General features: G+C 37.5%; 1 gene segment (V, D, J or C); it reads right to left on the bottom strand.

Moving 5' to 3' along the window:
* Positions 1-831: 831 nt before the first annotated feature.
* LOC134626656 (Ig heavy chain V region PJ14-like) lies at positions 832-2,830 on the bottom strand. The segment is given in 3 exon segments: positions 832-1,012; positions 2,383-2,674; positions 2,785-2,830. Coding segments are annotated over 3 exon segments (519 nt in total).
* Between the last annotated feature and the right edge of the window lie 11,971 nt (positions 2,831-14,801).

Raw genomic sequence — 14,801 nt, 5'->3', positions numbered from 1 at the left:
CAAGCTAACCAAAGAAACATATGTACAAGTAATATGTATGTTCAGCAGGGTCTGAACAGTCATTTAAAATAAAAATTGTATTGAAACACTGTATCTGGTCAGAAAAAGAAAGAAAATTATTTTTAGTGTTTGCTGATTTTAGTATTTCCTGACTTTCCTGACTTTACCCCGAAAGTAAAATAAAAAAAGGTATTTATTTATTACAAATTCATTTATTTAAGTACTATGTTTCTCTTCATGTTTCTTTGTTTCAGCTTCATTGTCCTTTCTGACACGTTTTTTTAAGTGTTTTATCTTTCAACAAGGGTTTCACCAAGTTAACTCAGAATAAGTTTAAAGACATTAACTCAGAATTTAAAGAGAATTAAATAAAACATTATGATATGTTCATGTGAAAAGTAACGAAAATATTTATTTTTTGACATCCTATATTTTCATTACTGTTTTCTTGTTTTCTTCTTAATTTTGGTCAAATGTTTATGAATTTTATTTTTCACATTGTTTTTCATTGTTACCATAACATGTTTTTAGATTCTCTGCGTTTTACTAATATGTATTCACAGATGGTGCAACCACAGGTGTTATTGTGACAGTGAGTTGAACGTCATATTCTTGATCATCTACTGCCCCCTGTAGGTTTCTGTGAAACTGTATGTCTAAAGGTTTTTGTAAAGCCTCTCTCATTACTTAAACCACTGTGGGTCTTTGGCACAGTAATACACAGCAGAGTCCTCTGGCTTTAGGCTGGAAAGCCTCAGATGCACCATGCTGTTGCTGTCATCTCTACTGACATCTATACGTCCTCTCAAACTGCTTACATATCTGTTGCTGCTAGAAGATGAGAAGCCTTCTGCCATCCATTCCAGTGCTTTTCCTGGTTTTTGTCTTATCCAGTGCATAGTACAGCAGGTAAATGTGAATCCAGATCCTCTGCAGGAAAGACTGAGAGTCTCCCCAGGCCTTTTCACTACAGGAGTGGAAGGAATGGACTCCATACTCTGACCTGTAACACCTGAGGAGTTAAAAAGGAACCAGTGAGACAGACATCTGCAAAATGTTCTTATAGCACTCGTTATAAGAACATAAACAATAAGAAGCAGAAGAACTCACAGTGAAGCAAAGAAGCAACCAGCAGCAGAGTGAGTGTTTGTGTCATTGTGATTCTAGAGATTCTTCACTGCTGCTCCAACAATCAACACACAGCACAAAACAAGTGAGCAGCACAGAAGTACACTGCACACAGTGAAGATTTGCATCAGGATATTATGTAGAGGGAGGGGCTCTTGTGCTGGCATCTCTTATGATTAATAGTTCATATTTTCATTGTAGCATTTATTATTTGAAACAGCTTCTTCATCATGCAGTATGAAAATCAAAAATAATTAAAAAAAAAATTAATAAATAATTGCTGAATAAGCCATTTATCCGAAGTCTTAAGGATAAACATAAGCACTATATAACTATTACATAAATGTTTAAAAACATATGAATCTGAATGATTTTATTTGTTCTTCATTCTTTATTTTGATAAAGTCAGTTCTTCATTCATTTAAATTACACAATCAGCTGTGCTTCCTTCAGTAGTTTTTTTCCCCCAATCCTTACTGTTGGTATAAATCCAACAGTGTTTCAGTAATTATTGATCGTCTCTATAGTTTAATATATGTTTAAAAAAGCACAGAGGCTGAATGTGTTCTGTGAGGAAAATTTTGAATTTTAACCTGTGCAACATCTAAAATCAGAAGTACAGAAAATTAAAATATTGGTGTTGGTGGTTTGTGTTATTGTGACTCTGTGGCACAAGTATATCCAACACATTAGATACAAATCCACACCGGTCCGGTTTTAAACCTGGCTGTTAAAGAATTTGAAGGTATGTGCATATTTCACACCTGTATGACGCCCCCTGAAAATTTAACATCTAAGTACTTAATGTTGTGTATCTTAAAACACACAGAAGTAGATGTTTTGTACCTCCTGGAGTGATGTGTGTTGCTGTGCATGAAAACCAGTTAAGTACATTTGGCTTCAAAATATTTCTGCCAAATATCATGTTTTTTATTGTGTTAATTTAATATTTTCAAACAGTTTATTTATGAATTAACAAATAATAAATTGAACAGTGCACTAAAACTGTTCTATGTCAAGTACAGGCATGTTTTCCAACAACAACAGATGAATATGTTATTAAACAGCACACATAATGAAAACAGGAAGTCCACAGCTTTCATTCTGTATGTAAAAGCATGGTGCCAGACATAATATCTTAAATTTATCTTCCCCTGCTTTCTTCATTTGTTGACTGCAAGACTGAGTTAAGAGGTTTTTGTAAAGCCTCCCTGAGTATTTACACTACTGTGGGAGTGTCTAGCACAATAATACACAGCAGAGTCCTCTGGCTTTAGGCTGGACAGTCTCAGGTACACCATGCTGTTGCTGTTGTCTTTGGTGATTTCTATACGTCCTTCCACACTGCTCGCATAAGTAGTTCTCCTTCCATGAGACCAAATAAGCCCAAGCCATTCTAATGCTTTTCCAGCAGGTTGTCTGATCCAGTCCATTCCAAAGCTGCCAAAACTGAAACCACTTCCTCTACAGGAAAGACTGAGAGCTTCCTGAGGCTTTTTCAGCACTGGAGTGGAGGGAATGGACTCCATAGCCTGACCATACAAACCTGCCAAAAATGAAACAGAAATAAAAAGAGATCAGTGACGTTATAAATACATTTAGGAACATTTGATGAACTAATTTCCACATGCTGTGTTAGAAAATGAAGCAGCTTACAGGGCAGACAGAGCGCTGTCAGCAGAACAGACAGTCTGAGCATCATCTTGACAGCAAAGGTGTGAAGGAAGTGCTTTGAGAGGACAGCCAGTCATAACAGAACCTAAGTAAGCCATCTGGATTTAAATAGGGAGGGGCTAAAATGTCGGGTCACATAAAATTCAAATGAATTGAATTCACTCCTTTTACAATTGCTGCATTTTATAATATATATATATTATGTATTTTTTTAATTGGGTTGTATTTATTGTTGTTATTTTAATGATTTTTGGTACAATCTGCTACGATGACAGCTTTATAAATTTCATTATATGTGTATTCTTTGCATGCAGTGAGGGTGGAGTGAGGATTATGATATTATATAGTATCATATATTATATCATATAAAGCCGATAATCAGTGAGGAGAGAAATGTTTAATAAATCACAAGGCTAAAAAAAGGGTTGGTTATCTGACACAGTAATACATTGATCATTAGAGTCAATGCACTACTAGAATAGTCTGTGTTGATGTTGAACTTGTTCTTTATTGCTTGTACTGTGTGCTGTGTCTGACATGTACACTACAAATGGGCTCGGTTTCTTTTCCTGCATGCATTTATTTTTCAACAACACTCTTCCTAAAGAAAATAAAAATGTAGTATCCAGAAAAGCTCTCTGGCATCTCTGGGCACAAGCTCTTTAAAATGGGCCGTCCTGTGATCTGGTTGATGGAGATACACCCCATATAGTAACACTGTGTCCGTGTACTAGAGCAGCATTCTTCCTTTGGAACAGAGTGAGTTAAATTGCCTGTTTTGTTATACTTCATGAAATCTGAAATATACAGTAGTACGGTTGTTTGTACAAAAAATGGGAGTTTAAATAATTTGAAAAATTGTTGCTTTATTTATTCAGTGTTTCAACTTCTATGGAAACAAAGGTCTGTTTGTAAATCAAATCCTGACAGGCCACTGCATTTGTTTAGGATTCTTCTGGTCAGTGACTGATGCCAGAACATTTGAAGATCTCTTTCCTGGTGGTTGATTTTTTTGTTTGTTTGTTTGTTTGTTTGTTTTTCTCTGCAGGTGTTACAGGAGAGAATTTGGAGTCCATTCCTTCCGGCCATGTATTGAATAGGCCTGGGGAGACTCTCAGTCTCTCGTGTAGAGGATCTGGCTGAATTATTTTCAGTCCATGTGACTCTTCAGCATGATATTAAATAATCTCTATTATTACTAAATTGTCTTCAGACTTTAGACCAGGGGTCTTAAACTTAAATGAGCTGTGGGCCACTGCTGGCACTGTCATCTCACTGGAGGGCCACTTTAGTGTTCAAGTCATAAAAAAACAAAACAAGAAAACACACACAAATATTTCTGAAAATGTAGTGTTTTGTTTGTTAAAATTTCAAATATTATATAACAAGTAGTGGTGCAACAGACCAAAAATCTCGCGGTTCGGATCGGATCACGGTTTTAAGTCATGGATCGGATCAATTTTCGGATCAGCAAAAAAAAAGAAAAAAAGACAAAATTTTAACATTTACTTATTGACTTATTTAAGTATTTTTGCCTATTAAAAACACTCAACTCAAGACTCATTCCACGCAATTATATAAAAACAAATTAAGGTGCAATATAGGGCAGTACAGGGCTTTGTATCTACCACTCCGCTGTGATATAATGAGCGGTCACGTAGCTTTCCGTTAACCTGGAGGTCCACCCGTTTGTAGTTGGGCAACAGAAGATGCCTGGGACAGTTCAGCCATAACTTTAAACTTTTCCTGCTCATACATGCCTGGGTACAATCTTGTCACTGAAGTGGACGCGCAACGGGATAGCATAGCGTGGCTCAAGTACGTTCATCATAGTTTAAACCCCTTGTTTTGCACAAGGGAATACGGCCTCCGGTCTGCAGCTAAACAACCCAGTAGCTTTTGTAATAGCTTTAGCCCGGTCGGATTGGGCAGCAAAGGGCTGCTTAAATGTTGCAAACTCCTCTGCTCCTCCACTTGGACCGCTAGCGCTGGCCATAACTATCGCTTGACAGACCCACCACGCGCACCATACACATACTTTTTTTCCTTCTTTTTCGAAACTTCGGGTCGCGTGCGTGCCGAACCGTGGAGTGGGATCGGTTCGGATTACGGATCAACCGTGATCCGTTGCACCACTCCTAACAAGACAAAACTGCAAACGTTAACACAGTTTTTTTCCTCACTCTTAACTAACTGAAGGCTTTCATTGAACTACCAAATAAACAAATTGGTACTCTCTTTCTGGACAGACACGTGGCAGCACTTCTGCTATCATTTTATTCGTATTTAACAAAATTAAAATTCAGACTGAAGTGTACACATTAGTTTTTGACTGCTAGTGAAAATTGTTTTCTTCACAAATAACTCTCTTACTGAACTAATACAGCCGATCCCTCAACATGTTTGTACTCTCTGGTCATATTGTCTTCATATTAAATTTTTTTAAGAACTTATTTTAACATTGCACTCAACAACAAATAAATCCTCCGTAACAAAAAAGTAACTTCACGTCAATATTCAGGCCGCAAGTAGGGGTGACGTGGGCCACAAGTGGCCCCTGGGCTGCGAGTTTGAGACCCCTGCTTTAGACTGTTTATGTGCAGATACAGCTGCTGTCTTTGTAGTCAATGAAGATGATAAACTGTCTCTAAATTTGTGTGGGTAGTATTTGTTGCTACTACTACTTCAGTGATGGTAGTGGTCACCCTCTGGAGCCATTTTCCAACAGTCTGTCTGATGCAGCTCATTCATTACTCAACGTCAAAGTCAGCGTTATTTTCAAAAACCATGTGTACAGATCACACACAGGAATTTGAAATTACAGTGCCCCCACGGCCCTCACTGTTACACTAAAACAACATAAAAGATAAAAAGATAAAAATCTTATGTACAAAACAATCTTATCTACACAACAGTGTCCAACACAATCCAAGAGACAACAAACAAAACTGTTCTTTCTGATTGTCGATCATTATTCTGTCATTTCACAATCAGGATTGTCTGGTTTTTGAGACAAAGGGAACCTTTTTTTCATTCATTTTTTTGTTATTTCTGTACCATATACTGTCCATAAATGTGGTTTTCTATATTCACCTTTAATCAACAATTCATTCACAAGTATCTGTGCAGGTTTTTGGTTTTAGTTGTAAATGATGCAGTCAAAACACAATTTTAAAAACAATTAGCCTGTCAATGAAAACATTTTAAGTCACAATTTGAAATCATTTTTATTAAAGAACACAGTGAAGCTTATTCATGCTGTGACATTTTTTATCAAATATTTCAAAATCGGTTTTGTAGAATTTCCACACAAACTGAAGAGTTTATTATGAACTGTTTCCTTCCCACTGAAAAGCTTTTGAATACATTGCTGGTCTTAGAGCTCCTCCTCTGGTGTCTTCATGCTACAGCTGCTCGGCCACTGAGGGGTTTTTGTTCAGCTCTGCTGATGCTTTGTCAGACTGTGAGACTCTGGCACAGTAATACACAGCAGTGTCTTCAGGCTGCATATTCTGTCCATTTAGAGTCACTCTATTGCTGGAAGAGTCTAAGTCAATGCTGAACTTGCTCTTTAGTGAATCTTTAGAGTGCCCGAAGTATATCGCATCCCAATCCACTCCAGTCCTTTCCCTGCAGGCTGTCTGATCCAAGCTGTGCAGTAGCTGCCCACAGAATAAGAGACCTGACAGGTGATGGTCAGACGCTGACTTGGCTGCACAATCACAGAGGCTGGCTGTGTCAGCTGTGCACACTTCACACCTGCAGAGAAAACATGTTGAATGCAGTTCTATAAAAGTGTGTGTGTGGTGTCCATGCTGTCAGTGTTTGTGTTCAGTGACACTCACAGGATCCAGCAGCAGCAGCAGCAGCAGAGCTACAGGGGAACATGTTGGTGCTGAAGGTGATCTGATGGGAGCTTCTCATCTGATGAAACTGACGGACTGATTTCAAGTCTTTATTTCAAACTGAGAGGAAGTTCACTTTGCATACACATGGAAACTGTCAGGTTATAACAGAAACATGCATTACCGCTTTGCTAACAGAGAGTTTGAATAGGTGAGAAACTGAAATGCAACTTTAAAAACAGATTTATTTGAACAAGAATCAAACATTAGATTATGCTTTTTAGGCTACAAGAGCTGTTGAGTGTTTTATGTTTATCATACATATTATTGTGAAAGAATGAACAAGGTAAATCAAAATGGATTCTATTCATTACAACCAAAATGAATAATGATGAACTTAATAGAGATCAGTGCAGTTCTATTGTTTATTGTATTGAGATGGAGATCATTTCTGTTACTGTAAATTGCAAATTTTAAATGCTGTGTTCTGTACCGCGTTTCTTCTTCTTGTGTCACTGTGGCTCTCAAGCACAATAATAAACAACAGAATCTTCCTGCTGTCAAGTTGTTCGTCTACAGATGCACCTGATTTCTGTTGTTTTCTCTTTAAATGATAAATCATCCTTTGACTGATTGAGAGTAGGTGACATGGAAACTTTTATTGCGGATCCAAGCAATCCACTCCAGTCCTGTGTGATCCAGTCACAATCACCTCTGAACCCTGGGTATGTACAGGTAGGTCTGTGGGATTCTCCAGACCTTTTAATCATTAAATTTAAGCTCATTAGTTCTTATTTATCTATATATTATGTAAAAACTTATCTCACATATTAAGTAACTATAAGGTTTTTTTTTTGTTTTTTAAACCTGTCCCGTTTGGTTCTTTTGCCATCAGAATTATTGTCTAAAGGCGAAGAAAGATGCCCAACGGATTTACTTTACCAAATGGACCATCCCAGCCTTGCCGTAATGGTCCATTTGATTTACCTTAGGATTATTCACTGTTTCCACAAGAGGTGGAAGTGACACTGTTGTGGAAGTGACACTGGATTGAAATGCTAGCTTTCTACAGTCGCTGCTTATCAATGGGCACTGTATTTGTAACTTCTAAAAACGGCAAACAGGACTTTGGTTAAGAAGAGGACAACCAACATTCTGCCAGGTCTATCGACCGGAGTGTTTCGGGCTGCGCTTCCTAACCGGGAGATAGTTAGCAAGTTTACGGTAGCATTAGCTACCAGCAGCTGCTAGCTCGCCAGTTAAATAAAAAAAGAAAGGACCCCTGGACTGGAAAGGCTGGTTAAGACAAAACTAAAGACAGTATGCCACCTAAGAAAGGCCCAACACCAGAGGAGGTTGAGGACATAAAAACCTCCCTCGGAGCGCTGTGCGGAGACGTGGCCGCAGTCAGGGCACAGCAGGAGCTGCTTCTGGGACTTCTGGAGGAGGTAAAACAGCTACGCCTCCAAAATGCCGAGAAGGACAGACGAATCATGGATCTCGAGCGGCGGGTGGATGAGCTGGAGCAGTACACCCGTACGAACGACGTGGTCATCAGCGGTATTAAAATCAAGCCGCGCTCGTACGCGCGCACGGTGGCCGGGAACGTCGGGTGGAGCCCAGCGACGAGGAGACCCGCTCGGTGGAGCAACAGGTGGTGTCCTTCCTTCAAAGCAAGGGGATAGAGATGGACCTGGAGCATGTAGAAGCATGTCACCCACTGCCCAGGAGGAGCGACAGACCGCCGGCCGTCATTATGAGATTGGTTAATCGGAAGAACAAGGTCGCACTGCTGAAACAAGGACGCAAACTGAAAGGCACGGACGTTTTCATTAATGAGCATCTGACACGAAAAAACGCAGACATCGCGAGGAAGGCAAGGCAACTGAAGAAGAACGGTAAAATACAACATACATGGGTAACAAACTGCAAGATTTTCATTAAGCTAAACGGGACACCAGAAGAGGCAAAAGTACTGATAGTGAGGAACATGGAGGATCTGGACAAGTACAACTGACACTAATGTATCGAGGTAATATATAACTCTAATGACAATCAAAGATGATAAATACACCAACATCTCTAATTACACCAGGAAATGACATGGACACGTTGAAATCAATTCTCCAACAGAAAGTAATTGATCTAGATTGTGAATACAAGGAGCATAATATAATAGACCCAGAAATAGACTCTGAAAGTAATTTTCTCTCTTCTTTTGTTAAAAATTGTAATTATTTCACACAGGAACAATATGAAAAAAAAATCAACCTAGACGGGAAGCTCTCATTAATTCACTTCAACAGCAGAAGTATGTACTCTAATTTTGATTTCATTAAGGACTACTTACAACAATTTTCTCGACCCTTTAGTGTTATAGCCATCACTGAAACTTTATAATAACTTTATAATGCCCAAATAAGGTGGGCAGCGGGGTTGCTATATATGTTCATAACGCTATAAAATATAATGTTGTCACAACTATGTCTATGGCTATTGATGGAATTTTGGAATGTTTGACTATTGAGATCATGAATGAAAAAAAGAGAAATGTTATAATAAGTTGCATATATCGGACACCCAGTTCAAGTATTGACACTTTAAATGAATGGATAGAAAAAATGTTTGCTTCGGTGAACCAAAAATTACTATTCATCTGTGGTGATTTTAATATTGACTTGCTAAACCCAACAAGGTTAAAAGCCATTGATGACTTTACTGACACGATGTACAGCTTATCACTATATCCAACAATAACAAAGCCAAGGAGAATAACATCACATAGCGCCACTATTATTGACAACATTTTTACTAACGTCATGGATTTCCAAATTAATAGTGGCCTGCTTGTCTGTGACATAACTGACCACTTACCAGTTTTTACTTTGTGTGACTGTGATTTAAAAAAAATAGATACTAAGATTACAATAGCAAAGCGAACAATAAATGAAGAAGCAATTCATGCCTTCAATTTCGATTTAGCACAACAAGATTGGAGTTCGGTGTATGAAGAGTCAGATGTGGACAAGGCTTATGACAATTTCCTAAATGTTTTTACTATGTTGTACAATAAACATTGTCCTGTAAACGAACACAGGACAACGAAAAAAAAGATAAAAAGTCCTTGGCTCACAAAAGGAATTATCAATGCTTGCAAAAAGAAAAACAATCTGTATAAACAGTTCATCAAAGTAAAAACAAAAGAAGTGGAACAAAGATATAAAGCATATAGAAATAAATTGACTGATATTATAAGAACGAGTAAACAACTTTATTATAGAAGAAGATTATATGAAAATAAAAACAATATTAAAGGAACTTGGGATGTGTTAAATAACTTAATCAAACAAGGATCTTCTGGAAAGTCATATCCTGAATATTTCATTGATGCAAATGGTGAAAATCACAACATGAATAACATTGTTGATGGGTTCAACAAATTTTTTATAAATGTTGGCCCTGAACTAGCAGCGGACATCCCGTGTCAAAAAAATGAAAATATCAGTAATATAAAATCAAATCCCTTTTCACTGTTTCTCTCTGCTACAAATGAGCAAGAAGTAATAAATATCACATTAAAATGTAAAAGTAAGTCTTCAATGGATTATCATGACATAAATATGTCCGTAGTTAAACAGGTTATTCTGAATATTGCTAGTCCCTTAACATATGTCTGTAATTTATCATTTCAGTCCGGTTGTTTTCCAAAAAAAATGAAAATTGCGAAAGTAATACCACTATACAAAAGTAATGACAAACACAGTTTTACCAATTATAGGCCTATTTCTCTACTGCCTCAATTCTCAAAAATTTTAGAAAAACTTTTTAATTCAAGATTAGAAAAATTCCTTGAAAAACATCAAATAATAAATGTTGGTCAGTATGGTTTCAGAACGCAAAGAACCACTTCAATGGCGATAATTGACGCAGTAGAAGAAATTACTAATGCACTGGATAAAAACAAATATGCAGTTGGTATTTTTGTTGATCTCAAAAAGGCCTTTGACACAATCAATCACTCTATTTTATTGGATAAATTGGAAAGATATGGTATTCGAGGGAAAGCTGGTAACTGGTTAAAAAGTTACCTAACGGGGCGGGAACAATATGTTAGCATAGGGCATTACCATTCAGAAAAACTTGGTATTACATGTGGTGTTCCCCAAGGGTCAGTGTTGGGACCAAAACTTTTCAATGTATATATAAATGATATTTTTGATGTTTCTCAAGTACTTAAACTCATACTGTTCGCAGATGACACCAACATATTTTTCAGCAGCGATGATTACACTGATCTTGTAATGACCGTAAACAGGGAGCTAAAATTAATTAAAAAATGGATGGATACAAATAAATTATCATTAAATATAAGTAAAACTAAAGCAATGTTTTTTGGTAATTTAAAATATAATATAGAATTACCAATCATCATTGAAGGTGTACCAATTGATAATGTGAGTGAAAACAAATTTTTGGGAGTCGTAATTGATAACAAAATTTCATGGAAACCCCACGTCAGACACATAAAAACCAAAATTTCCAGAAGCCTCGCAGTTTTGAACAAAGTGAAACCATACCTTGATAAAGATGCACTTCGTACTCTGTACTGTACCCTGGTTCTTCCATATTTCACATATTGTGTGGAAGTGTGGGGAAACACATATAAAAATACAACTAATCCATTAGTTACAGTACAGAAACGAGCACTGCGTATTATTCACAAGGCTGGTTATCTAGATCATACTCACAAACTCTTTCTTCAGGCAAAGTTACTTAAATTCCAGGATCTGGTTAATTACAATACAACCATAATCTTATACAAAGCTTTTAATAAACTACTACCTGCAAATTTACAAACTATATTTGAAATTCGAGAAAGAGGTTATAATGTGAGAGGCTTCGGAAAATTCAAATTACCCAGAATTCGAACAACCCGTAAAGGTTTTTGTGTGTCTGTATGTGGTGTGAAAATCTGGAACAGTCTGAGTTTACAACTGAAACAATGCAAAAATATTCATAGATTTAAATTCCTCTACAAGCAGTTGGTCTGGTCACAGTATACTCAATAAATGGTGTTAGTGTGCTCTGTAATGTCTTTTCTCTTACCATTGCTGGTATATATTCAAAAAAAAAAAAAAAAAAAAAGTGTGCGTGTATGTATGTACATATATGTCCATGTGTGTGTAGATATATATGTATGTATGTATATGTATGATGCTTTGCAACGATGGGCGTAGCTGTGGGAAGCTTATTGTTTTTGTTGATGAGTGAGTATAGGGGTGGGATTTAATAAGTTTTCTTCGTCCCACTCCTTTTCAGGTAATTTTTGTTTGGTTTTTTTTTTTTTTGTTTTGTGCACTTTATGTTCAACATATGTATTTTGTTGTGCCTGAAATGAACAAATAAATGAATGAAATGAAAAACCTTTTATTGTTTATTTTATTTATTTTTTTAATTTTTACTTGCTAGATACGGGACAGGGGAAAAGAAAAGGGAGAAAGAAAGAGGGGGAGAAAAAAAAACAGCGGAGAAGAGGGACGGGGATAAAGGGCAAAAAACAAAAACCAACAAAATAAGCTGACAAAAAATACATATATCAATCACCTGGATCACCTGTTGAGAAAGAAAAAAGAAAACAAGCAGAAGAAAACGAGAGTAATAGAATAAACAACATCACAATGATATATGGGAATATAACACTAAATACTTAATATTAAACATTATTGTGCAGCACGTAAGATCGACAGCGCACAGTGTGCTTTGAGGTAGGAGCCAAAAAGGGTGTAGTTTGTGTGTGTGATCACCTGTGTGTACACCTGTGAGCATGAGCGCGCTTGTATTTAAAAGGTTCCTTAATGTAATGATCTGCTAGAGGGTGTGGGGGGCCACAGTCCCATCCTCCAGGGCATGAAGCAGGTATGGAGGAGATCAAAACTCCAGACATCCAGAGGCCCCCAGAACACAAGAGACCAAGGAAGACCAACAGAGGGGCAGCCGCGCCACTATAAAAAAAAAGTAACTATAAGTTACTTAGAGATTTGAATTGATGTCTACTTCTCAACAAAACATACTGCTGAAAAAATAGAACATGTATATTTACAGGATTTTTGTAGTGATGATTTTAGCAGCTTAATAGCTCTTTTATATAGGAAGCTGTTTGCTCTGCACTAGCTACTAGTTTGTGCACATGGCCAAAAATTTGTGTTGTGCTGATCACTGTCTTTTAACTGTATATCATCATATTTTGCACCCACTCAAATACATATAACATGTCTTTATAATTATCATTACAAGCTCTGTTAAATAGCTGGTGTTAGAGCGCCTCCTCTGGTGGTTTGATGCAACTTCTCAGCCACCTTCCACTCAGCCAGTGAAAAGTGTTCCTTCCACCCTTGAGGAAATGATTCTGGGGCCAGCACCCAACCCATACCTTCCTTGTATTTGTATAACTGTGGTGTGAAGCTTTGCTGATCACTAAACTTAATCACTGCCAGTGAATCATAATTCAGAAGAATAGCTCACCAGAGCAAATTGAAGCTATGAATGTAGTTTTATGCACATGCCACTGAGCTCACTTCTTACACCTAGTGGATAAATGATAGTGTTGCAGTTTGTCTCATTACCTGTTGTGTGTTTTGTGTGTTTCAAGTGTAATGTGCTGAAGATTCCAGATAACATGGTCCAATACTGCGTCCTGTTGGAGAACTGTGTGTAAAACACACAAACACACAAGTGAACACCGCTGCTGAACATCTGTATCTTCATATTAACTCTTTCTGTTATCTCATATCTGTCATCTCTCCATCTATGTAGGAATGGTGTGAAGGTGTGTGATTTTGTCACTCCTGCTCCTCCACCCAACAGCTCCACTCCCAAGTAAGTTTCTCTGCTGTTTTTTCAGCGATCTGCAGGTATCTGTCATTTGTCTGCAGATGTCTGTGTGAATTCTTTTAATCAGCCTCCTTTAATGGTTCCTCATTCATTTCACAGCTTTACTCATGTTTTTACACTACTGTCCTCACGCTTGTATACAGTGACAACATGTGCTCTTAATCTGTGTTTTATTCCTGTAGGAAAAAAAGTGTCATTCCCAGCAAGATGAAGATAGCCCATACATCAAGAAACCACCAAATGCATTCATGCTATATCTTAAGGAGCAAAGGCCAAAAATCAAAGCAGAACTGAACATCACTGGGAGTGCAGCTGTAAATGCAGTAATGGGAGCGACAGTAAGTGTGTATCTGCATACATTTAGGCATCCGTTAATGTTTCATGCTCATGTTTGTGCATGCATACTGCAGTTTTGTGTAGGACTTAAACTGTGTGCTGACAGTGTGTTGTTGTGATCTTCTGTCCACAGTGGAAGTTGCTCTCAAAGGACGAACAGAGCAAATATTTTGATAAGGCCGAAACAGAAAGAAGGCATCACGCCAATGAAAACCCAGAGTGGTCCACTAAAGAAAACTACGTATGTCCAAAGTGCCAACATGCAGTTCATACATGTGCCCATCACTGCAAGCTCAGCAGCCCTCCTCTCAACATGCATATCACGATCTACAACTAAATCACACCAGCCCGACTTCTCCATCCACATCTTCAGGACCTATTCAGCTCCAGACCGCAGAGGACCTTGAAGAGCTGCTGTCACTCCTGGAAGAAGTTGACCCTGTCACTTACAAACAGTCTCAGGAGCTCTCCTCTTCATGTGCAAACCAAAGTCGTCAACTAAATCTGAGCAGCCCTGCTGTTGATTCTGCTCCATCCAATTCATCTGCCCTTACAGTTACATTCTTTGAAGACCCAAAAGAGTCCATCTGTTTTCCTGACATTCAATAAGACATGTGGTCACTTTTTGACCACCCCTTCACCGCAGACTGGTTTGCTCTGCTCTCCTCATTCAGACATGTGTACTACTCAGGCACTAAATGTAACAAGTCCTGCTTCTATGGAGGATTGCCGTCCATACAAATTGGTGCCACATAGTTGTAATACATTATATATAATACATTATATATATATATATATATATATATATATATATATATATATATAGATAGATAGATAGATAATATAAATCCTTTCCATAAATAAGCTAGGCAAAAATTAATTTGATTTGAATTAATATGCTAATGCTACCTCTGAATATGTATTGTT

The sequence above is a fragment of the Pelmatolapia mariae genome, linkage group LG4, assembly GCF_036321145.2.
Source record: "Pelmatolapia mariae isolate MD_Pm_ZW linkage group LG4, Pm_UMD_F_2, whole genome shotgun sequence".
Lineage (NCBI taxonomy): Eukaryota > Metazoa > Chordata > Actinopteri > Cichliformes > Cichlidae > Pelmatolapia > Pelmatolapia mariae.
This window is presented reverse-complemented; position numbering and strand designations above follow the sequence as displayed.